The following is a 26,100-nucleotide window of genomic DNA, read 5'->3' as shown; positions in this document are numbered from 1 at the left end:
AACACGTGAAATTGACATAGTTTTAAAACTTTTTACGGTTTGAAATTGTACTTTCATGGTCAGTGCGAGACAAATAGGTATTTCTGATCTGATAATTTACTGATGACGTTCGTGGTATATTGGAGAAAAATGTCCGCGGCATTTCTTTGATCTCGGCAATAACTGTAGTAGAATGCATGATAAATTTTCAAGAGAGAGAGAGAGAGAGAGAGAGAGAGAGAGAGAGAGAGAGAGAGAGAGAGAGAGAGTGAGTGAGTGATTGAGTTGTCACCACGACTTTTGACGAATCGATGATACAGCTCTTTTTTTTCGAATGGTTTGTTATCCTTTAATTCAGAAACATCTGATGTAAACATCGCCTCCTTCCTAACTATCCAAAATATCAATGAAGGATTATCATTGATTCTTTGGAATGCCTCCCCAAATAAAAGAAAAATTTCCACTTCTTGCCTCAGAATCTAATCAGCGGGAAAAAAAATCCCTGCCAAGGACAATTCATTTATATTCATGAAAGACAAATCCCAGTTTTGTTTTTCTTCTGTTGTTTTTCGGGGAGGACAGTCCTGTGCGAGATCGTCTACACTGCGATGTCGTCTGGCAATATGAAAACATGCACGAGGCTCTTTCTCTTTATGGTACATGTACAACTTTTGGTCAATCCAGTTCACTGTCTTTTGGAGGAAAATGAAATCAAGAATAGTAACGACCCGCCGGTGAGTCGTAAATATTTTGTCACTTTTTTTTTTACTTACGTGAACTTAAGGTGCAATCGGACACCATATCAAGACGTACTTCCTAACAATATAAACAATAAAATCATGTATTATTTCATATTTTTTTTTTCTTTCCCGAAATTGTTACCTAACAGCTAATAGCGCTATGGGTAAGAACGTTTACTTACCTGCGACTATGTAAATCATGAGTCCGAATTCCGGTCTTTTATTATTTTTTACCTTTTCAAAAAAATTTAAAACATAATTTCTGGTCAATTATTGTAAAATTTGAAAATTTCAAATCGGTGAAAGTATTTCATTATGATTTATATTTTCCCTCTTTAATACATGTATGTGTCCCATACCACCTTATACATAAACATAACAACAGTCACTGTGTTTTAAGGTATTCAATGTACATGTATAATGACCACATTTTGTAGTAAATGAATGAATGGTCCGATATTCTTATATAACCATGGTATCATTTGAAGTTATAATTAAAAAAAGATACTCCTCAATGGAATTGTCAAATTGGTCATTGTCCATTTAATTACACCTTGAATTTTACATTGAAGCCAATGGGTAACGTATGTTTTATTAAGATATTGTAAAAGTAACTTGAAATCCATACAAATCTCTCGGTACATGCATGCATACACTTTCTTTTTATTAAAATATGAAACAAAATGAATCATTTACCACAGATATTTCAACTTAATTAAATGTTTTCTTCTTTTCATCAAGGGAAGATAACTCCTCAAAAAAAAGTTTTAAGTGCAAAATGACCAGCTTCTTATACATGTATTTTTTTAATTTAAACATATTTTTTTGAGTAATCAAATGGATTAGGCAACAGGCAAAGCCTATATAAACCCTCTCTAAAATACAAAGTCAAGAAGTGGTGTTATAAAATAATCATAGAATATAGTATATAGTATGTAGTATAATTTACCAGTTTACAGGGTGATATATTATTGATATATTTGTATACAAGACAAAGGATAATTGGATAATAAATAATAAGCTTGACTTTTGTCATATGATGATAAATTAACTTGTTGTTTAACATATACACATTTGTACATGAACACATTGATTTCATTCCTACATTTATAAACCCATCTCCACATTCATTCATACCGACAGACAGACATAGAATATTGGTGTCATGATCCAGCCCATTTGAAGAAAAGAAATCAAAAACGCTTAGAAGCTATAACTATGAACAAAAGAAACAATTTTACAATTTACGTTGTATGAAAATTCAGAACTACCATAAAGAATATAGTTAATATGGAAAGTTACACTAATGTCATTAAATTGATTAAAAAGTTTAACTCTTTGTTGAGTGTATCTTGGACACTCAAGAAAAAAAAACATGTATGTTGTCAGTCATGTAAATTAAGTTAATATATATTTAACTAATTTAAAATGATTCAAATGTGTTCAATATCCCTTCACTATACACTGAATAACTTAACTTCATGTTTCCATGTTAGATATATCGCATATTTCTTATTCTATCGGAATCTTTGTTACTCAATCGCACGGTGTTTGTACACTCGCATATCAAAATCATTGTTATATAACACAAAAGTCCAAATAATTACCCATTGGACATGCACAGTGTAAATACAGTACATCCCTTAAATTATGCATGAAAAAAAAATGTAATTCTTCATTCTGCTGACAAATCTAACGTATTCATAAATGCACCTGGATGCACTTTTCAATTAAAATGTCAGCTTACATAACAACATTTCAAATTCCATCAATTTGAATGTATCAGGCAGGAAATTATTTGCGAAACAACAAAACCCAAAATTGTATATCATAATTACCATGAGCTTGCTTTATCATGGGATTCACTATCATTATCAACTTAATAAAATTTAACAATTTTACAAAAAACTTAGTTAATGACAATATGAAATGCGCTTAGCGCTTAAAAATCATAATTATAAAAGAATTTATGCGAATATAGTTGATCTTGGTAGTGATGTCCTGTGTGTCATGCACGTGTATCTATCTATACTACTATATTAAAATATTAATAGACTCAAATTTTTGGGCATTAACCATTGTCTTATATACACAAAATATCCATAAATACACTCTTTAAACTGGCAATACTGTATTCTATAGAAATATTTTATAACACTACTACTTGGCTTTGTAGTTTGATTAAAGCGTAGCACAGTGGGTTAGAAGTTTCACTACGAATCTGTAATTCATGAGTTCGAATCCCGCTGGAGATTCTAAAAAATCTACCTTTCCAAAATTTTAAAATTGTTAAAAACGCATTTTTTGATTAAATATTTTAAAATTTGAAAGTTTTAATTCGTTGAAAGTATGTTAATTATGATGTACTTTAATTCACATCAATATCGACAGATGTGCCATACCACCTTAATTTTGAGTACTAAGAGCTCGCGGCGATTACGAGCATTGTTACAACGCACTTTGGAAAATTACGAAATTGAAATTTTTTTCAAAGTGCGTTCATTTTGAGACCATCTTTAAGGTACTTTGAAAAAAAATTGTTTAGAATTTAATAGAAATAATTGGTACTGTGGTACTTGGGGGGGGGGGGGGGGGGGCTAGACTAATCCTCAGACATATTGAGAAAAAAAACTAATTCCCAAAATCATGGAAATCCAAAAATTAATCATACCTACCAAAATTTTTTTTCCCAAATAATGAAATTCCTAATCCGTCGGGGGGGGGGGGGGGGGGGGGGGGCTAGTTTGCCTCTGAATCCAACTTCTCAATCTTTCAAGGTAAATTTAGGAACAATTAATAATCTTTTCTGCCTCTGAATCCAACTTCTCAATCTTTCAAGGTAAATTTAGGAACAATTAATAATCTTTTCTGCGAGAAAAAGTGTGGGGGTGGGGGGGAGGGGGCTGAACCCCCTATCATGCTATGTGCCTAATGGTTAGGTATCACTTTGCAAAAAAAAGTGGGGGGGGGGGGGCTAATCCCTAAGCCCCCCCCCCCCTCCCCCCGGTTTCGATGCCAATGCATAAAATTACTGTAACTCAGGAGATTTGAATAATTCAAAAATGACACAAACTACTCTAACATCGCTTAGCATTTGCCTTTTCTTTTTTTGCGTATGCAACACATTTACAATGTACTTCTTATCTGGTACATTGGGCTATACCAGGAACTAAAAATGATTTATTATATAATATATATCGAAAATATTATCAATGTATAACATATTTCAACTGGTTTCAATTACATGTGCCTGTAAACAAACATGGCGTGAAAAAAGGATACGTTAGTTAGGTTTATCAAAAAAACAATATGCTCTTTTATAAAATCAGTGCGAAAAAAACCCACACCCTAATACCTTCTTTTAAGTTTATAATAATTTAATGTTTGTCAATTTATAGTTTTAAAATCAAGTGATTTGTTTGATTAGAATTTGAAAAGAGGGTTTAAATGTTGAAGTACTTATTCTTTAGCATACCACTGGAGGAGTTCTTGTTTGGCTGGTTCATTTCTTTAATATCACTGTACTTAATTTGCAACAAAGCGTATTTCTTTTTCCGATCTTAAACATTTACTCCAAGTTGCTGAATATCATGTATTTTGGAATGAAACATTAGGGGCTAGGGACCGTCTTCCGCTGTGGTAGAGAGTAAAAGGGAAAATTTTTTACATGATATTTCTGTACTAATGTATCCCTTCAATCTGTTCCTATTCAAGCGACCGATTCTTCATTCACTTAAGACCAGTGTTTATTTTTGAACTTAAGTATATACAAAGGAAAAGAAGCAAAAACAGGCAAGGGTCCCAAGTAGAGTCATGTATATGTAGTTTAGATTTTTAAAAAAATGAATAATACACTAGAGTAGACTGTATGGGTTTTTTTTCAGGAAGAGCAGATTAAAGATCTTTTAAAATCAATTTACTGACTTTCATTTCGTACAAAAATATGATGGTCTTTTAGTAACTTTTGTATTTACTTTAAACCCGGTACAATTAAAAAAAAACAACATCACTTTTTTCACCATTTTCATGATGATGAACCCCCAAAGTAAAATCAAATAGCTGTCGCATGTAATTTCAGTCGGTCATGTGCGGATCTAGAGTTGGGAAATTGAAAGTTTATTAAATCTACATAGTGAAATTATCACAAATATGCCCCCCCCCCTCCCCCCACGGAATAGGAATTTCATGATTTTTGGGAATTTGATTTCCCTAGATATATTTTTTTGGAGTGGATATAACCCCCCCCCCCCCCCCCCCCCCCCCCCACGGATTAGGAATTTCATGATTTTGGGAATTAGGCTTTTTTGGAGTGGGTATGTGGGTAGTGGGTATACCCCCCCCCCCCCCTCTCGGATTAGGAAGTTCATTTTTGTTGATAAGTGTAACCCCCCCCCCCCCCCCCCCCAGAAAAATTGTCTTGATCCGCGGATGTCGATAATAGGGAAAATGCCAAAATCTATATTTGTTATGTGAGTTTATTCATCTGTTTCCAGTTGAGTTTACCACTTAAAAAAAATATATGTACATACTTAATGTATTTCCGCCTACATTTGAGGTAATTAAATTTGTAATAAATTTTTTTGTGCATGTTCATGTATTTAACATTCTGCAAAAGAATGGATATAACCTTGTTAGCATCGCTTTCATTAAATGTACATAAGTATTACAGGTGAACATTTCTGAGAGAGAGAGAGAGAGAGAGAGAGAGAGAGAGAGAGAGAGAGAGATTACTTTTGTTTAAGGTGCAATAGTGGGAACTACATGAATTGGGAGGGGGGGTTACGCAAATTTTATTATACAGTGTAGGTAGGCCATGCATGTACATACAAATATATAGATTAATTTACTGAACTTGAATCCCTAAGTGATATAAAACTGTAATGGTCTTGTAGTGTAGAAATGAATCCTAACTAGTTAATCGGTTTTTTAGTGAATTAATATCTGATAGGATCTAAAACTGCAAAGAGCAGCTACATGTATGTTTGTCAATCATCAAACTCAAATTGTCCTTTGTTTATTTTTATTTCATACATGTCAGTGTAAGTAGATGTTAATCTCTCTCTCTCTCTCTCTCTCTCTCTCTCTCTCTCTCTCTCTCTCTCTCTCTCTCTCTCTCAGTGATATGGTTATATAAGTATAGCATTAACTAATTACTCAACTTGAAATGTTTGAAGCGTACAGTTTTTTTCTGTTTTTTTTTACGATGGAAGCTATTGGCTGTACATCAATCTCGAACTCCCAATCCGTCTTCAATGACACCGGCATGTTGCGTTGTCCTACATCGCGATCGTGGCTTAAACGCAATTGCCTCGCCGGAGTGACCTTTTGCTGCGAAATATCTTCTGTCAAACGGATTTCATCTCTTCTCATTTAAATATTTTTTCCCAGCCAAAACCGTATAAAATTTCAGATTTCTCCGACCTTTCCAGCAGAATTTCTTTTGGTTCCTTTGATAGGAATTCAGTAATGGTTCCTCAGGGCTTGATTTCTGTTCTTTTAATCCTGGCTAACATTGTTCTGGATTATGCTCAGGAATCCAAAATAATCCCTGTAAGTACCCAGGCATTTAATGCGTGTTTTTTTCTTCTTTCGATTTTATTTCTAAAAAAAAATAAAGGTATATAAAAACCTTTTGTTTAATTTTGCCAGTAATGTACATTGCTTTTTTCTTTTTTGAATTAAAAAGAAAAACGTAAAAGGTTCTTAACAATCTTTTTGTTGGATTTTTCCACAAATGTACATTGCTTAATATTTTTGATAACCAGAAACAAATAACCTTGTACTTGTTTCATGCAGACGGAAACAGTAAGTAAATGTTTGACATAATAACGTACAATTTCTGCCACGTCAAAGATAACCCTTAAAATAAGTTAATGTAAAATCCATTTCTTAACATCCCATAAGCTATTTGTTATCTTTTGAAGCATTATTATTGATAATAATTTCTGGAATACCCATATTCAATGCATCGTAATCTTAAAATAGTTTGCTATGCATTGTTTATATTACGGTGGCACGAAATACTATGAAAAGGAATAAAAGAATATGCCCTTTTTATTTCTTATTAAAAATCTAATAATGCAAAAATAAGTAACTAAGAAAAAGAGGGGCAACAAGGTTTTAGGAAGAATCTTAAATAATAGATCATAGAGAGATAATTATTTGAAATTAATTATTTATTGAACAAAAATTGGATAAAAAAAATCGGGGGGGGGGGGTAACCTCGCAATTAGCAGCGTTCACAAACAGTGCGGCAGGACATTTCAATTACTAATTTCAATGACTAATTAATTGCAATAAATCAAGTTTATTTTATACCACAACCTTTGTGGTTTAATTTCTGTACTGATCTTTGTGTCGTGATATATCATAATATTGAATCAATTTCATTATATATTTAACTGAATGTTGGCCTTGTCACGTTTTTAATTTAAAATGCATTTATATGATGCACTTGCCTAGTTGTCAACCATGGGGACAAAGGTACCATTAAGACTGAATCGGAAAAGGTATTGACATTAGGTTCGTTATTTTCAAAATGGAAATGAAATCATCTTTGAATCTTTTATATTAACTTATAAAGAAAAGAACTCATAAAGAAAACTAAAAGGAAATTATAAATTCAAATAATTAATCAGCACAAAAAGGTGGGTTTTTTCTTCTGATTTTTGTTTACACATTATTGGAGTGTACAAACATCGGTCAATCTCCTGGCATGGCCTTGCCCATTCAATTTTCTACATCAGGAAATGCAATCTGTCTTCTTTCAATTTATCTAGACAAACACTGGAGGGAGGAGGGAGTTCACACAAAACTATTTAAGCATCGTTTCAGAGAATTAATTTTATTTTCACCAGAAAGATATTTTTTTCAAATTGCTTTGATTTGGTCCCAAATTTTACGCACTTCTTAAAAAAATTTCAGCACGTAATTTTTTTTTTTAAAAGTGCGTTGCCACAATGGTATATGAGATTCTACACAAGTATATACAAATGAACACAAAAACAGGCAAGGACCACACGTGCATGTACAGTAATAGAAATTAAGATTTTGAATTCGTTGAAATTTTACCTATATACATGTACACAAATAGAAATGAAGATTTTTTAAAAAGTTGAATAGTACAATACAGTAGGTTTGTTTTAGGAAGAGCGGAATTTAAAAATTTTCCTTATAAATTTTGACAATACTTAAAGTTTTTCTACGTCATAAGTATTCATCAGCTCGTTAAATTTTATAATGAGTTCACATCATGCATTTTGAAACTAATGAGCCATTATAAAGGAAATTAGCTCTTAAATGATTACTAATTGAGAATTTTAATTTCACCTCATCAATATTTACAATATACAATTACATGTATATGTATATCGTATGATACAATAGATTTGTCGGAACAACAAACGAATATATCTCGTTAGATAATAATTTTGCATTATTCATTTGGAATCGAAATTTCCTTTCAGTACCATGAAAACAATTAGATAGATTAAAACGGGGAAACAGTTGAATTCTATTTGTATTTTAAAGGATCAAATGTATGAATTTGATGAGAATCTAAGCTACCATACTTTTAAAGACCCCAAAGTAGTCTATCATGGCATATTTGGTATTGATAGTAAAACAGCTTCGATTTATTTACAAATCTCTGCTTTACGTGTATTATGTCAGGTTTTATAGATGTCACCTAAATAACATTGATTTTCATTTGAGTTTCAATAGAGCATGCATCTCTCCGGCTTTACATATATGAACTTCTTGCGGTTGAGGTTTTCCTTCATTTATTTATTAAACGCTCCCCGAAAAGTAGGGGCGGGGCATTTCCATGATCGTTTCATTTCTTATTTCTTATACTTAAATTTAAGAAAACTGTCTGCTGCCAAAAAAGTGGGGGAGTGGGGCCACGGCCTTAAAAAACTTGTCAGTTTAATTTGCAATACAATTGTAGTCTTATTTCTAAAGTCCGTGATCTTCTAACTAGATCAAAAGTCTTTAATGTGCCCATGTTATTTAAAGCCAAGACAACTGCACTTAGTTTTTTGATGTTAAGTATAGAGAAAACAAAACAGCTATAGAAATGAACACATGTCATTTATTTAAGTAAATGACGAAAAATAAATATATACACCATCAAGGGGGTCAGCATAGACTAGAAAACAACTGACTACTGTGTAAAGTCTTTGGCAGTACATTATGCAATTTATAATACTTTCATGTTAAATACTGAAATCTGATTGGTTTAGAAGCAGTTGGTAATCCGTTCTATTACCCTCAGCGTTAGCAACACACTTGGCAACGGGTAAAACAACAAATTGTTACGTGCGCGTAAATCATGCGCATACGGTTCAACAAAGAATTCACATCATTTCTATATAAAAAGCAGTAACATTTTCTTTAAAATTAAGACATTCAGTATAACAAAATAAATAGTGCCTGTTTGGGGGGTTGGTGGTTGTCTCGGGGTGTAAATTTCAACATTTATCCTCCCAAACAGGCACTATTTATATAATGCCGACCCCCAATATATATCACATATCAAATGTAAGTTTATTAACCTGTAAACAATTTTTAGGGTCTATCTTTTTTAACATAGGTGTTTGTAAGACGGAACAACTCTAGGCGTTGTAGACCCACACCCCCAGATATCTACGGGCCTTACTATGAGCCTAGGACCAAGAGACTGACCCAGTACTGTACAGGGGACAGGGACAGCTATCACAACCACACCCTCACTGTCCACGGTCACGTGTACGCGGACGACTGCCGCACGGGCATCCCCAATACCAAAATAGAAGTCTGGCAAGCCGATGTGGACGGGAGATACCATTGGACGGACTGCCGTGGCTACATTATGACGGACAGAAACGGGTATTACGAATTCACAACCGTTAATCCTGGGAGATACACTATTGATCGGGCTCATAGGGACACGAGACCGCGTCATATACATTATAAAGTGCACGGGGGACGGGAGTTCATGGGCGTGGTGACGCAGATGTATTTCCGAGGAGATCCCTTTCTGGGTAATGATGACCCTTGCAGGATATGTTCCTCGGAAAGGAACGAGTTAATAACTCGACCGAGCCTTTACTGCAGAAAGGGAGTCTGCATGAAGACAGTGAAATTTGACATTGTTTTAGAGCGCAAGCCGAGGGGACGAGAAAGTCCAACTGAAATGTTTAATGTCATTAAAGTTTGATATGTTAATCATTTGTATAATTATATTTTGTGTATCTTGTACATGTATGTATGTTTTCAATGCATTTACATGTATTAGGTAACCATAACGATGTTGAATTAAAACGACGGAAAAATTAAGTGCTCTGCATTATTTAATATGCATGCATGATAATTTAACCTCTATATGATTCTGTTTCTAAAAATAAAATACGTTCTGTAACAACCGTTAATGATACACAAATTGCAATTGCATTTTATTTTCAGTATCTAACAGTTTTATAAATGGGAAACGAGAACTAAAAATATCCGCTTTTACGTATTTATTTTCTCATCTTGACTACATAAATACATCAGATTAAACAACAAAGTCAACAAAAACAAAAGATCTACATATCGAAAGAAAATTACTTGTGTATAATGAAATGCCCAAAGAATCTCAAACAATATGCTATGTAGCAGATATCCTCATATGTTATAAATACACAAAACAGTTAAACATATATCTGCTTATTAGTTAATGGTAGTTTTGAAACTTTTAATATTAAAGAAGAAAACATTTCAAATTATGTATACAATCCTTCGTATTTCTTGTATAACTGATAGAAATCGATTGAAGTATGAAACAGATAGAACATGGTAACCGGATAAAGCATATCGTTAATAGTCTTCCAGTATTTATTACCGTACACTTCCGTTTCGATTGGCATGATCTTTTGAGTGTTTTTGCCAATGTAACTGTCTGCTACCCACATGATGACCCGGATCAAGAAAAACATGTAGAACATTTTGTCCGCCGAAATATATTTTGGTTCTGGGTTTAAATTATGAACGTGTAAATTCTGTGCTTTAATGATGAGCGACGTCTGGCACACGACCACGAACATTTCTAGAAGTTTCTGAAGAATGAGAAACGTCGCAATGTAAGAAAGTCCTCGATCGTCTACCACGCTTCCCGCAATAAGTCCAAATGTCGTGTATAACAACATGCCTGCTGTACTTAACAAGAGAATAATCTTTCCATCATACCTGTCATTATAAACGTTTTGCCGTTTGAATTGGGTATACCAAAGATAGAAGTTTAAACTGACTAGTACGGCAAGTTCAGCTTTGAAAATGAACTGGATTACTCCTAAACCTAACTGAATATCAGACCCACAGGAAGCATTTAGAATCACTGCTATTAAAATCGGAAGACACGTTAAAAATGCGGCTAAAAGACAGCGGTAAAACGACGGTACTTGAAGCTGGGCGGAAATAGTTAAGTCTTCTCTTAATGACGAGTCACATTGACAGGAATTGTATCTTTGCACTGTCCTTGAACTGGAGGGCCCAAGCACTGGAAGCAATGAGGTGCGCTCCTCCGGGCCGTTTTGGGATTCCAACCATCGATGAATCGTCTGCTTGTCAATGGATGTCGGCGAGACGTGACCATCACTCGATGATGGTAGCAAACGCAATACAATCCCCACAGCTAGTAAACTGTATTCTGTAGACATGGGTTCTATGTATGGGGAAATATTTTCCATTAGGCTTTTAAATTCATTGCTATTTAAACAACTTGTGTGATTGGTGTCGTTTGCCATTGAGTTGTTTATCAAATTGTTTTTTGATAGAGTTGAAAACAACGTCCTAAACCATTGGACTATATGAGTCAGAATGATCGTTGAAAGTCCGATATTGACTATGGTATCTTTTTTCAGTTTGCATGTTGAATACGAACTTAAGAAACTTAACTGAGAAATGACAAAAGCAATGTCGGAAAAGCTCGTCAGTGTAGATAAAACAAATTCCCCGGGAAACAGTTGGATTGCGCTTAGTTGAATGCAGTGGAAGCCAGTTGCAAGTTGTAAAGCAGAAGACAATATTCTAGCAAACCCAAACATCCATAAAAATAGGATTTTTGGTTTTATCGCAACATCTGAAACGATGTAAGCAATGGAGTTGATACCACGCATGCGCAATCTGTTCCATATCACAATGGTTACTATCGTACTTATGATACTTGTTACCGCCATGATGTTCCAAACAGCGGGGTGATGGTCAGGGTTGGAGGTTGCCATGGTGACGATAATGATGATGGCACAAATCGTTACTCCGCTAGCACAAAGTATTTTGGAAAGTGAAACATTTCTTGAATATTGATTTGGTGACATCAGTGATTCTTCGGCAAATGCATCGACTTGAATGGGATTTCTTCCGGACATTTTGTTTGTGGTTCTCTAAAAAAATAATCAAAACTTTACAATAGCACAATATTCAATAATTGTAGTAAATGCCGACTGTCTAGCTAAGTCTTGCATTATCTGACTTAAAGAAATTGAATAAAATCACTTAAGATACTAATTTAGATATCAAATCGTATTTACATGGACAGATTGTTAGTTTTCGATGGTCGACCCAATTGCAAACAAATAATCATAAATTGCACCTTTACATCAGAAAATGAACAACACATACTGTTTATATATATATATATATATATATATATATATATATATATATATATATATATATATATATATATATATATATATATATATATATAAAACACAGTATGATTTAGTCACAGAAACACATTGTTCAACAAGAAATAAATCGGTTTAAATTCCAACTTACTGACAGTAGCCTTGAGTAAACTATAGTTCCTTTATTTATGTAATACATTTCTAATGTGTTTCTCGGATTAAGACTCTTATATAACTTTACTATCAGTTTCCGCATGAGTCTTACTCGAACTTAAGCAAAAAGGAAACACTGAAACAATCTTCTATGGATGGTTTTAGTAAGTAGCACTTCTTTTCATTCACAGATTTGCAATGAGAGTTCTTAGCAGACGAGTGCTCTACTTCATAATAATGGTGAATTTACCCAGACGTTCATGCTGTCTTAGGCCAGAACTAAATTCTTCAGATGTTTGTTTACGCCCAGTATCTTATAAATAGAGTCATGGGATGTTCATAACAGAGAGCCTATATATATATATATACATATATATATATAATGAACATGTATTTTTACAATATAAAAATGAAAACGCTATAAATGTAATAAAAAGAATTAGGAAACGATTATTCTTTATCTTAAAAGAAAACTCTTCGTAAAAAATGATTATTTAAGATTTTAAAGCATAGCATTGTTTACGACACACTTATCTAAATATTTCCGTACCATCCCTTCTTGTTAAGAAAAACCATGCACATTATGAATATTACACTTAACCTTGATATTAATGTTATACGAGTTTGTGTGATATCATTCTCTTTTTTTTATTAGGTGTCTATGGCGGCTATAGCAAGTTTCACTAACATGAACAACAAAAGGTGACATATGCCCTTAATTTAAATTCTATGAAAACAGAGAACTAATGAATGTACATGTAAAATTAGCGTTGGGTTATCGGTCTTTAATGCAAAATCATTCTAATCTATTGCACTAGTTCTGTTTGTTAAATGATAAAGGTTGCACTCGATTAGAATGATTAAGACACATATAATACTTAAACGCACTATACATAAACTTTTAAAACTATTCAATAATAAATTTCTTTGAAACATACATGGTATTAGTCTGAATCAAAGTTAAACTACTGCAGAGCGTAATTATATTGCAATACCTTTGATCTAACATAATTTCAAGAATGAACGTAAACAGTGTTAAGTTTATTCAATTAAACTGCATAGATTTTAAAATAATGACTGTTTTTGTTGTAATCCATTTCAATCTTAATTTACATCGTATCTTTCATGAACAAATTAAATGTCGCTGTATTGTTTGAAAAAAGGTAGCTAGCTTGTTCTCATCAATCACAACCATCAGCGACTCTGTAATCTCAAAACCGGTTCTCGTAGAAATCTGGTTCATACAGACAACATGCAGGTCTCGGGAGGAAACACACTACGAATATTATTATAAATCTGGAAATCAAGGTTTTTGGCTAAGCAGTTAAATGTACCAAGTTAAATTATAATGCAACGTTTGGATGGATTTACATCATAAGTTATAGATGTGTTTGACCCTAGCTCAGAGGCATTCAATTTGAACAAAATCGATAAGGTTTTAGTGTTGAACTGACCATTTCAAAACAAATGTTTGATAATCATTATACAGACGTGACAATTTTTTTATCGCACACTTTTTATAATAAAAACACCTTATGCTGTGTCACGTGAAACAATGAATTAATTAACATTTAAAAAAAAAACCCCAAAAAACAAAGTGTTCTCTAAACAGGACAACCGCATGGCGACTTTGGCAAAAATCCTTACCTTTTTATTTTTTTATGGCGAGATCCTTCGGCATCTTCTAATCGATCTTCTGGGCTTATGCTATTATGAAGAAAATCCTCTAAATTTTACTGCAGCATAATGATGCCAAAAACAATGCCTTCAGACAGTGTTATGTTTTAATATTTTCTTCAAGGGGAATTCCCCTCCTGAATTCCCAGTGTAATATTAAGAAGTTGAGCAATCATGCATTAAATAAAGTTTACCTGTTGTTTTACCGTTAATAGCAGTTTGAAAGATATTTACAGTATGTTCAAAATGACAAATATAATTTAAAGACCATTTATGTCCATATTTAAATTTCAACAAAGGTAAGATTCCGACACCTTAATCCCCCCCCCCCTAAAAAAAAAAAAATACTGGTACTTTCAATATATCAACTTACAGAATGCATTTATAATCTTTAAAATTTTAGATTTTGATTTAAACATGGAAAAAGTATTTTTTTTAAAATAAAGTAAAGAAAACGAAAATAAATATTAACAAGAGGCCCAGGGGCCACATCGCTCACCTGAGCAACAATTGCCTTAATTCTGATCAAATTAGCATTACAGTTTCAACAATATCTTGACAACTGAGTACAGTAGATCTTGTTAAAAAAAATTTGAAAATCTGCCAATTTTTATCCACCTCTTATTTTTTAGTAAAGACCCTTTTGTTGTTGTACCTGTAAGAAGATTTTTCTCTATTCCTATAACCCCCCCTCCCCATTTCGTGGCCCCACTATTCTCTAGGGAATCATGGTTTCATCAAACTTAAATCTACCTTTAATCTCATAACCTGTGCTTTCACATTAGGTACTGAGTTTTGGACCGAAAACTTTCCCAGAATATTTTTAAGGATTGTAAAACTTGATCCCACAATTGTGGCCTCACCCTACCCCCGGGGACCATGATTTGAACAAACTTGAATCAACACTTCCTGAGGATGCTTCCATTTTAATTTGAGTTTTTCTGGCCTAATAGGTTTTGAGAAGAAAATTTTTAAAGATTTTCTCTATATATTCCTATGTAAAACTTGATCCCCCAATTGTGGCCCCACCCTACCCCCGGGGACCATGATTTGAACAAACTTGAATCTACACTACCTGATGATGCCTCCACTCAAAGTTGAGCTTTCCTGGCCTAATAGTTTTTGAGAAGAAAATTTTTCAAGATTTTCTCTATATATTCCTATGTAAAACTTGATTCCCCAATTAAGGCCCCACACTACCCCCGGGGACCATGATTTGAACAAACTTGAATCTTCACTTCCTGAGGATGCTTCCATTTTAATTTGAGCTTTTCTGGCCAAATAGTTTTTTAAAGAATTTTTTTAAAAGATTTTCTCTATATATTCCTATGTAAAACTTGATCCCCCAATTGTGGCCCCACCCTACCCCCGGGGACCATGATTCGAACAAACTTGAATCTACACTTCCTGAGGATGCTTCCATTATAATTTGAGCTTTTCTGGCCAAATAGTTTTTGAGAAGAACATTTTTAAAGATTTTCTCTATAAATTCCTATGTAAAACTTGATCCCCCAATTGTGGCCCCACCCTACCCCTGGGGACCATGATTTGAACAAACTTGAATCTACACTACATGAGGATGCTCCAATTTTAATTTGAATCTTTCTGGCCCGATAGTTTTTGAGAAGAAAATTTATAAAGATATTCTCTATATATTCCTATGTAAAACTTGATCCCCCAATTGTGGCCCCATCCTACCCCCGGGGACCATGATTTGAACAAACTTGAATCTACACTACCTGATGATGCCTCCACACAAGTTTAAGCTTTACCGGCCTAATAGTTTTTGAGAAGAAAATTTTTAAAGATTTTCTCTATATATTCCTATGTAAAACGTGATCCCCCAATTGTGGCCCCACCCTACCCCCGGGGACCATGATTTGAAAAAATTTGAATCAACACTTCCTGAGGATGCTTCCATTTTAATTTGAGCTTTTCTGGCCAAATAGTTTTTGAGAAGAAGATTTTTAAAGATTTTTATCTATATATTCCTATGTAAAACTTGATCCCCCAATTGTGGCCCCACCCTACCCCCGGGGACCATGATTTGAACAAACTTGAATCTACACTTCCTGAGGATGCTTTCATTTTAATTTGAGCTTTTCTGGCCAAATAGTTTTTGAGAAGAAGATTTTTAAAGATTTTCTCTATATATTCCTATGTAAAACTTGATCCCCCAATTGTGGCCCCACCCTATCCCGGGGACCATGATTTGAACAAACTTGTATCTACACTACATGAGGATGCTTCCACTCAAATTTGAGCTTTCCTTGCCTAATAGTTTTTGAGAAGAAAATTTATAAAGATTTTCTCTATATATTCCTATGTAAAACTTGATCCCCCAATTGTGGCCCCACCCTACCCCCGGGGACCATGATTTAAACAAACTTGAATCTACACTACATGAGGATGCTCCCATTTTAATTTGAATCTTTCTGGCCCGATAGTTTTTGAGAAGAAAATTTATAAAGATTTTCTCTATATATTCCTATGTAAAACTTGATCCCCCAATTGTGGCCCCACCCTACCCCCGGGGACCATGATTTGAACAAACTTGAATCTACACTACCTGATGATGCCTCCACACAAGTTTAAGCTTTACCGGCCTAATAGTTTTTGAGAAGAAAATTTTTAAAGATTTTCTCTATATATTCCTATGTAAAACGTGATCCCCCAATTGTGGCCCCACCCTACCCCCGGGGACCATGATTTGAAAAAATTTGAATCAACACTTCCTGAGGATGCTTCCATTTTAATTTGAGCTTTTCTGGCCGAATAGTTTTTGAGAATAAGATTTTTAAAGATTGTCTCTATATATTCCTATGTAAAACTTGATCCCCCAATTGTGGCCCCACCCTACCCCCGGGGACCATGATTTGAACAAACTTGAATCTACACTACCTGATGATGCCTCCACTCAAAGTTGAGCTTTTCTGGCCAAATAGTTTTTGAGAAGAAGATTTTTAAAGATTTTCTCTATATATTCCTATGTAAAACTTGATCCCCCAATTGTGGCCCCACCCTTCCCCCGGGGACCATGATTTGAACAAACTTGTATCTACACTACATGAGGATGCTTCCACTCAAATTTGAGCTTTCCTGGCCTAATAGTTTTTGAGAAGAAAATTTTTCAAGATTTTCTCTATATATTCCTATGCATAACTTGATCCCCCAATTGTGGCCCCACCCTACCCCCGGGGACCATGATTTAAACAAACTTGAATTTACACTACCTGATGATGCCTCAACTCAAAGTTGAGCTTTTCTGGCCAAATAGTTTTTGAGAAGAAAATTTTTTAAGATTTTTATCTATATATTCCAATGTAAAACTTGATCCCCCAATTGTGCCCCCACCCTACCCCAAGGGGCCATGATTTGAACAAACTTGAATCTACATTACATGAGGATGCTTCGACTCAAATTTGAGCTTTTCTGGTCAATAGTTTTTGAAAAGAAAATTTTTCAAGATTTTCTCTATATATTCCTATGTAAAACTTGATCCCCCAATTGTGGCCCCACCCTACCCCCGGGGACCATGATTTAAACAAACTTGAATCTTCACTTCCTGAGGATGCTTCCATTTTAATTTGAGCTTTTCTGGCCTAATAGATTTTAAATGAAAGTTTTTAAAAGATTTTCTCTATATATTCCTATGTAAAACTTGATCCCCCAATTGTGGCCCCACCCTACCCCCGGGGACCATGATTCGAACAAACTTGAATTTACACTTCCTGAGGATGCTTCCATTTTAATTTAAGTTTCTGGCCAAATAGTTTTGAGAAGAAAATTTTTCAAGATTTTCTCTATATATTCTTATGTAAAACTTGATCCCCCAATTGTGGCCCCACCCTACCATCGGGGACCATGATTTGAACAAACTTGAATCTACACTACCTGATGATGCCTCCACACAAGTTTAAGCTTTACCGGCCTAATAGTTTTTGAGAAGAAGATTTTTGAAAAATACCAACAAATTTTCAATAATTCTCAATTATCTCCCCTTTAAAAAGGGCGTGGCCCTTCATTTGAACAAACTTGAATCCCCTTTACCTAGTGGTGCTTTGTGCCAAATTTGGTTGAAATCTGCCCAGTGGTTCTTGAGAAGAAGATGAAAATGTGAAAAGTTTACAACGACGACGACGACGACAACGACAACGCCAACGACGACAGACAACGGACAAATTGTGATCAGAAAAGCTCACTTGAGCCTTTGGCTCAGGTGAGCTAAAAAGTAAATAGTATTACCTTCTTATACATTGAACATCTACAATCTGAAACTTTCCACATAGTTTTTCAATTGTGTTATATTCTAAAAAGCCCAAATGTTTGTTCGATTTTTAAAATATACTTAATTGATTTATGAATATTGATAATAAGGTTAAATATAGATATCTTTATACAAGGTTATTACATTATGCCGAGCGACTTCTGGAGCGTTTAAGGAGGATGGATCTTCTTCGTAATATTTTAAGATATTATTTGTTAAAGATCGAGGCATGGTGACGATTTTGGTCAAAAAATTCTTTTTTCCGATTTTAATGTTTACAATGCTTTATCAAGGCGTTATTAAAAGGCAACCAAAAGTTGCATGTCATTTGTTGAGTTATTATAAGCGAGTTACAGAGCTTACAATTTTTTGCTATGTAAACATTTGAATATTGACGTTAAAATTCCAGTTCTAGACCTGAAATGAATGTGTTAAATGTTAGGAACTATTTATTTATACTAAAAATGAATAAAATATTGACCAATCAGATTGAAAGAGTTTTTTTTACCGGTACATTGAACCTTTGTAAACAAAAATAGGACACGAACCTTGTTTACATGACAAAAGACTTGTGAGCCCTGCATCTTGCTTGTACAGTGTAGCTCTATGACTGACACCTTAATCGTGACCACGCCACTTTTAAGGTATCAAGTAGTATTTTAAAGGAAAATTCCATCTTTTTTATCTTTTAAATTTTTCCATATTTTTATTTAGAGCTCTCCTAATATAGGAGATCAGTAAAGTCTGAAAATGGCCACCTGCTCGAACACCGAGGCCGCTTAATAATCAATCAAAGGCTTTATAATTGGCGACCTCTGTGTTTGAGAAGTTGTTAAAAAGCTTCCCTGATTTACTTAATAAATCCAAGCAAACAACACTTAATGCATGATACGGTCTCGGCAAATAGACCTTATTGTAGTGGACTGAACTTTTCACCTGTTAAAAAATTCATAACTTTAACCTGTGCCCTTTCGGTCAACTGAAAGTTAACAAAAAGGTCTGGAAATATGACTAAATGGCAGAACCTTATGCCACTTAGTTAAGTTATTATAATATACCTAATGTAGTACATGTATCCTTCAGTCACTCTTTTGTTACTGAATCGCAAAATCCTACGAATACAATTAGGTGTTATTATATATTTTTTAAAGTTATATTTATTGATTTATCTAGTTCATCTTGTTCTTTATTTGCCGTTTTCTATATCTCATTTTCAGGAGGGTTTGGCGGTGTACAAACATATTTCACACACACATTTTTCAATTATTCTCCCCAAGTAACAATCTGTGTCATTTCACACAGGCAAAGCATAGCCGTTTCACAGCGACACCATGCAACGGTTACACTAACCTATAGCAACAGTATCATACACCTGTTTAAGTCTGTCGAAGTAAGCATTTCATTCAATCATAAAAATTTTGAAATGAAAGGTTTTCTTGTACATCGCAATCGTCTACGATACGTACATACATGTATATGTCAACTCGACATTAGCACACACACGTGTGATTTTAAAAATTACGTAAAAATTATTCTTATGTAGTATCAGCGATGGATGAGTCATGCAACAATGAACTTTCACCTTTTGAGGAAACACCTGGGAAATTCCAATGCATCATGTGCAGTGTTATGTAAACATCCACTTAATATCGGGACATGCATGTCAGTGAACGTGTATAGTTCGCAAATCATTCTTCTAAGTTTACACTTGACAGCTTACGTGACAAGGTTAGAAACAAAGTTAAACGAAATACTTAGCACTTTAGGAACTCTACAGTGGATGAATCCACGTGAATATAGAAAATACATAATTGAATCATCTGTCACTAATCAAAGATGTTTGGGGAATAGATTGGCAATATGCCCATATTAGGATGAATGATATACTAAAACAAACAAAGATATCAACATAATTAATGCCTTTTTTCAAATATTTGTTCCAAACGATGTATATTAAACATACTAACATCAATATCACTTGTAACCCTATAGATTTAGGATATGCACCAACTTTTTTGCCCATCATCTTTGTTTTATACTCTAAAATGTTTAACGTCGATATTTATGTCATAATTTTATATGTATTATTTATTATTACTTTTTACACCTCTCATTCTTTATACATTAGAGGTAGTTGAATCATTAAAAAAAACAATGATTTAAGAACTTTTTTTTTATTTGTTTCATTATTTCATTTGCTTATTCATTAAGCAGTTTAAATACAAAGGTTTTTGATTCAAAACAAAATCTCATATGAAAACAATGATGTACCTGTCCAATATTTATTTTGCATATTTCACAAACAATAGCACTTGCATGAAAATAATTCCAACACTACTTTAAAATGTGTATAATTGTACTTCAAATCGAAGTGATTTCACAATATGACAGGAAGTTAGTAAAATAAAATTAAAAATGCAAAATACACCACAAACAATTACAAATGCTTGAAAAAAATGTCCTTCAAATTTGATTAAACAACACGACAGGAAAGTTTGTTTCAATAACTAGAACAAAAACAAAAATGAAATAAAGATAAAGGTAATGAAAGCAAGAAGTAATCTAAAAAATGAACAAAATATAAGGTTACTTAAGTATTATTTAAAACCTGCATTGTGTACGAGTGTTCGTACTTTTTGTACAATTGATAAATGTCCATCGCCGTATGAAATCTGTAAAAGATTGTGATAGGGTACACAACGTCATTTACAGCTTTCCAGTATTTATCTCCATAAAAACTTGCTTCTATGTGCATGACGCTACCCACTACTTTCCCCATGTAGCTATTCACCAGCCACATTATTATGTTAATTGTAAACAAGACACAGTGTACTTTATACACAGGTATGCAGACTTTTCGATCGCGAACCGTATTGTATGCAGGGGATTGTAGAATGAGTATTGTTTGCAAATAAGTACAAGCTATCTCAAAGATTTTTTGAATAACTAATGCAATGGAAAGTGTTGGAAACTCCATTCTTTGATACATCATTCCTGCAATCAGCCCGAACGTACTGTATGCAACTGCCCCTGCGGTACAGAGAATCAAAATATATCGACTGCTATTCATTTTCTCTGTACTACATTCTTCCTTGTATTGTTTATTGCATAGATAAAACGCCAACAGAATCACAATAAAGAGTTGAAGTTTGAAGACACACTGGACTATTCCTGATGAGAGCTGGTAATGGTAAGAGTAATTTTCCACCGCTGACGCCATGATTACAGTGGTCAGAATTGGCAGGCATAATACGATGGCCACTAAGACACATATATATACAGAAGAACTCCTGACAGCAGATCTAAGGCTATGCGTACGTTCAAACCCTATTTGTATATTTCCCATGTTGCTTGTTTGAGGAGAGCAAGAATCAAGCAAAGGGGTTCGTTCGGTGTTAACTGAAGTAGGAAAAGGCGATGGTCTCTCCTCCTTTTCAAATGATATCCACATTCGTAACATGAACGAAACTGCAAGAAGACTGTACTCTGTCAGAGTTGGTTCGATATAAGTTTCGATAGACTTCCGAAAATGTGTCAAATCGGTGTTCCAGTAACAGTTGTTTAGAAAGCTTTTGGAGTGGTTTGTGTTATATATTAAGTGATTACTTAGAAGTGACGAGAAAAGTGTTCGAAACCATCTTATGACATGAGTGAGAATAATTGTCGATATGCCGTAATTTATGAGAGTTGAAGATTTTAATCGATAAGCAGAATAAGAACTTATAAATCCAAGTTGTCCCGTGTTAAATATTATCTCAATTGTGTGTGTTGCTATGCTAACTATTAGATCTCCAGGAAATTGTTCCCTACCATGTTTATCGATGCAGTCACAATCTATGGCCATGTTTATAGCAGAGTTAAGGATATTAACGATTCCAAATAACCAGAGAAAACATAATTTCATTCGGATGGTGACGTCTTCTGTGTTCTGCTCCAGGGATCGATCTCCATTTTTATGAACAACAATCCAGATGATATAAGTAATGAATCCACCTATGGAAGTTAATATTGCCTCCAACCCCCAAACAACTGGACTATGTCCAGCATACTCTCGAACGGTTGAAAACACGATGACGATTACTAAACAAATAGAGCAGGCGCAGGCCGAAACAACACCCGAGAAAACCCCTTTTCGTTGCTGAACATTCGCAGATGTCCTATCTACCGGAATCATGTCTGTTAACTCGGAGAGAGCTGCCATTGTTGACTTTGATGATCCCTCAATTCTTTTTTATGATTTTAATGATTATATCTGGATAAAGAGAACTGTCTTCTTGATTCTTGATTTTATTTTCAATACAATGGAGACAATGCACAGTAAAAGAATTCTTTCAACCGAAAAAAATATTTTAAATTTTAAATTAAAAAAACTAAAAAAAAAATCGAAAATAAAAAAAATGAAATAAAATCTTAAACTTACCTTAAAAAGTCTGATCCTTGCTCTGTGGTTTAACAATTGATTTAAGAAATATCCGTATAAAAAGCTATAACTCCCACTCAGAAAATGTATGGACACATGATTAAAGCGGAAATTAAACATGTTACATGCATGGAAACGGGAAGTGTTGCCAAAAATCTAAAACAGAGAGAGAGAGAGAGAGAGAGAGAGAGAGAGAGAGAGAGAGAGAGAGAGATTAAAAAAGTTTTATCCCGCAATGTGTATTGAAAACTGATCAATATTTCTGAAAGAAATTGTGTTAACTGTTTAAACTGCAAATTATATTTGCATATTATAGATATTGTGAGATTATTGTGTAAACAAAAACAAATAAGCCCAGAAGAAATTTTATCAAAATTAGTCCGGTTTCTGATGACGTTCAATTTCCTATTTCAATTTTATTAACAATTGAACCAATTTTGTAATTTCAAACAAGAGGCCAATTGGCCTTAACGGTCACCTGAGTAGCATATATCCAATACACAAACTTGTCATGGAGTCTCATATATGCATCTAATTAATAAGGTTTCATACTGGAGTAGAAAAATTATAAATTTGTAATGACAACCACATTTAATTCAAAAAGAACTGTGAAACCTATAATTTTGGTGAAAAACTAAAAGATCTGGTCTACAAAATAATGAATTCAGTTTTCCTTTCAGGTGTGTGGGAGTAAAGAAGATAATTTTTTAACGTTATATGCATTAACATCTATACATCCATTTTGGCCCTGCCCTAGAGTCAAAACCCATACCCCAGGGGACATGAAAATTAAAATTTCAGTAGAGGACTTCCTGGTAAACATAATTATTAGTCGTTTTTTTTTATACAGATGTGTGAGAATAGAGAAGAAGATTTTTAAACATTATATTAACACTTTATTGCCATATTGCCCCCCCCCCCCCCTCATGTCCTGAACCCCTGACCCAGGGGCCATGAATTTCACAATTTAGGTAAAGGAGATTGTGGATATCATAACCATGTATTCAGTTTTTTGCCCACATGTGTGGGAGTAGAGAAAAAGATTTTTTAAGATTAAAATCATTTTTACTATATAACCATATTGGCCCCACCCTAAAGCATGAACACCTAACAAAGGGGTCATGAATTTCACAATTTTAGTAGAGAGCCTCATGGACATCATTATCAGGCATTTAGTTTTTAACAAATATATATGGGAGTAAAGAAGAAGATTTTCTAAGATTTAATACATTTTTACTATTTGGCCATATCGGCCCCACCCTAGAGCCTGAACCCCTGACCGAGGGGTCATGAATTTCACAATTAAGGTAGAGGCCTTCTTGGACATCATAACCATGCATTTAGTTTTTAACAAATATATATGGGAGTAGACAAGAAGATTTTCTAAGATTTAATACGTTTTTACTATTTGGCCAAATCGGCCCCACCCTAGAGCCTGAACCCCTGACCCAGGGGTCATGAATTTCACAATTTAGGTAGAGGGCTTCATGAACATCATAGTCATGCATTTAGTTTTTAACAAATATATATGGTAGTAAAGAAGAAGATTTTCTAAGATTTAATACATTTTTACTATATGGCCATATTGGCCTCACCCTAGAGCCTGAACCCCTGACCGAGGGGTCATGAATTTCACAATTTAGATTGAGGGCTTCATAGACATCATTATCAGGCATTTAGTTTTTAACAAATATATATGGGAGTAGACAAGAAGATTTTCTAAGATTTAATACATATTTACTATTTGGCCATATTGGCCCCACCCTAGAGCCTGAACCCCTGACCCAGGGGTCATGAATTTCACAATTTAGGAAGAGGGCTTCATGGACATCATAATCATGCATTTAGTTTTTAACAAATATATATGGTAGTAGAGAAGAAGATTTTCTAAGATTTAATACATTTTTACTATATGGCTATATAGGCCCCACCCTAGAGCCAGAACCCCTGACCCAGGGGCCATAAATTTCACAATTTTGGTAGAGGGCCTCATGGACATCATAACCATGCATTCAGTTTTTTCCTCACATGTGTGGAAGTAGAGAAGAAGATTTTTGAAAATTTGGCTTTTTTTGCATATTTGGCCCCGCCCGTGGCACCCCAGGGGTGGTAGAGCCATAAATTTCACAATTTAGATTCTTCTTACCATAGAGATGCTTCACACCAAAAATGGTAACGATTGGCCTGGTAGTTTTCAAGAAGAAGTTAAAAATGTAAAATTGTTAACGCACGACGCACGACGACGGACGAAGACCAATTGCAATAGGTCACCTGAGTGACTCAGGTGACCTAAAAACCCATACATGTATCTCTTCAAATAAAAGTCCTTATTTCATTCGGAGATGAGAGAAAGAAGATACATTTTCGTGTTTGCTTTTAAAATCTTACAACAACATGTTCTACTTTCTGGTACGTATTATTCAAAGTTTTATGTGCTTTTCGTACTTAAAGACACTCTTTCCTGGAATGTTTTTAAGTATTAAGTAAAATAGTTCAAGATGAAATACGAGAATCTTCACAAGTACATAAAAAGCACAAGTAAATGTGAAATAAAAATCAAATCTGTCCATTACATGATTTATTTAGGACCAGAGAGGTGTTTTTTTATAGCGTTGTACATGTATTTCACTAAAAATGTTTTTGGTGTGAAATTATATAATGAAAAAAATAAGAAAATGTGTATTAAATTAAGCTAATTTGAAAATAGCTTACACCTTTATTTATACCTTGTTCTCCTTGGTTCAGAGAAGACTGATTTGGACCACGAGGGAGATAAAGGGTTTGAAAATGCAATTCCTTATAGAACAAAAAAACACTGAAAAGCTTTATATAATTGACAATTTTCTATAAAAAAAAAAAAAAAAAAGTTTTACTGATTACGACACATCAATTATCACATGTGCCATTTGATTTATGACATAACTTTATATATTTGCTATCTTGAAGGGACCTGGTCACGATTTTTTTAATTTCGGTTTTCATGTTTACAATGGTTCAATAAGGCATTTAAAATTGTCGACCAAAATTTTAGTTTTTATTGTCCGATGATAAGTGAGACACAGAGCTTACAATTTTGTTATGTAAACAAAGCTTATTTCATGTTTTTGTTTAAATTTTGAATAAAATAAGGTTACATATTTAAACCTTAAATGAACGTAAAAAAAAAAACGTTAGGAACGCTCAAACGAGTTAAAAGATTTACCGAAAGCCGAGATCTTT

At 34.0% G+C, this 26,100-nt stretch overlaps 3 protein-coding genes across 3 annotated transcripts; 1 reads left to right on the top strand and 2 right to left on the bottom strand.

The window, feature by feature from the left end:
• Positions 1–531: 531 nt before the first annotated feature.
• On the top strand, positions 532–10,024 carry LOC128181640 (protocatechuate 3,4-dioxygenase beta chain-like). Its single transcript, XM_052850112.1, has 2 exons — positions 532–713; positions 9,313–10,024. Exons 1-2 carry the CDS (start codon positions 588–590, stop codon positions 9,916–9,918), a joined length of 732 nt encoding a protein of 243 aa, XP_052706072.1. The 5' UTR covers positions 532–587; the 3' UTR covers positions 9,919–10,024.
• Positions 10,025–10,299: 275 nt separating this feature from the next.
• LOC128181521 (uncharacterized) lies at positions 10,300–14,295 on the bottom strand. Its single transcript, XM_052849947.1, has 2 exons — positions 14,165–14,295; positions 10,300–12,118 (listed from the first exon to the last, which is right to left on the bottom strand). Exon 2 carries the CDS (start codon positions 12,101–12,103, stop codon positions 10,463–10,465), a length of 1,641 nt encoding a protein of 546 aa, XP_052705907.1. The 5' UTR covers positions 12,104–12,118; positions 14,165–14,295; the 3' UTR covers positions 10,300–10,462.
• A 6,343-nt stretch (positions 14,296–20,638) lies between these two features.
• LOC128181384 (uncharacterized) lies at positions 20,639–22,963 on the bottom strand. Its single transcript, XM_052849776.1, has 2 exons — positions 22,882–22,963; positions 20,639–22,713 (listed from the first exon to the last, which is right to left on the bottom strand). Exon 2 carries the CDS (start codon positions 22,660–22,662, stop codon positions 21,052–21,054), a length of 1,611 nt encoding a protein of 536 aa, XP_052705736.1. The 5' UTR covers positions 22,663–22,713; positions 22,882–22,963; the 3' UTR covers positions 20,639–21,051.
• Between the last annotated feature and the right edge of the window lie 3,137 nt (positions 22,964–26,100).

The sequence above is a fragment of the Crassostrea angulata genome, chromosome 4 (genome assembly GCF_025612915.1).
Source record: "Crassostrea angulata isolate pt1a10 chromosome 4, ASM2561291v2, whole genome shotgun sequence".
Taxonomy (NCBI): Eukaryota; Metazoa; Mollusca; class Bivalvia; order Ostreida; family Ostreidae; genus Magallana; species Magallana angulata.
Note: the sequence above shows the minus strand (reverse complement) of the source record. Positions and strands in the feature narration are given on the sequence as shown.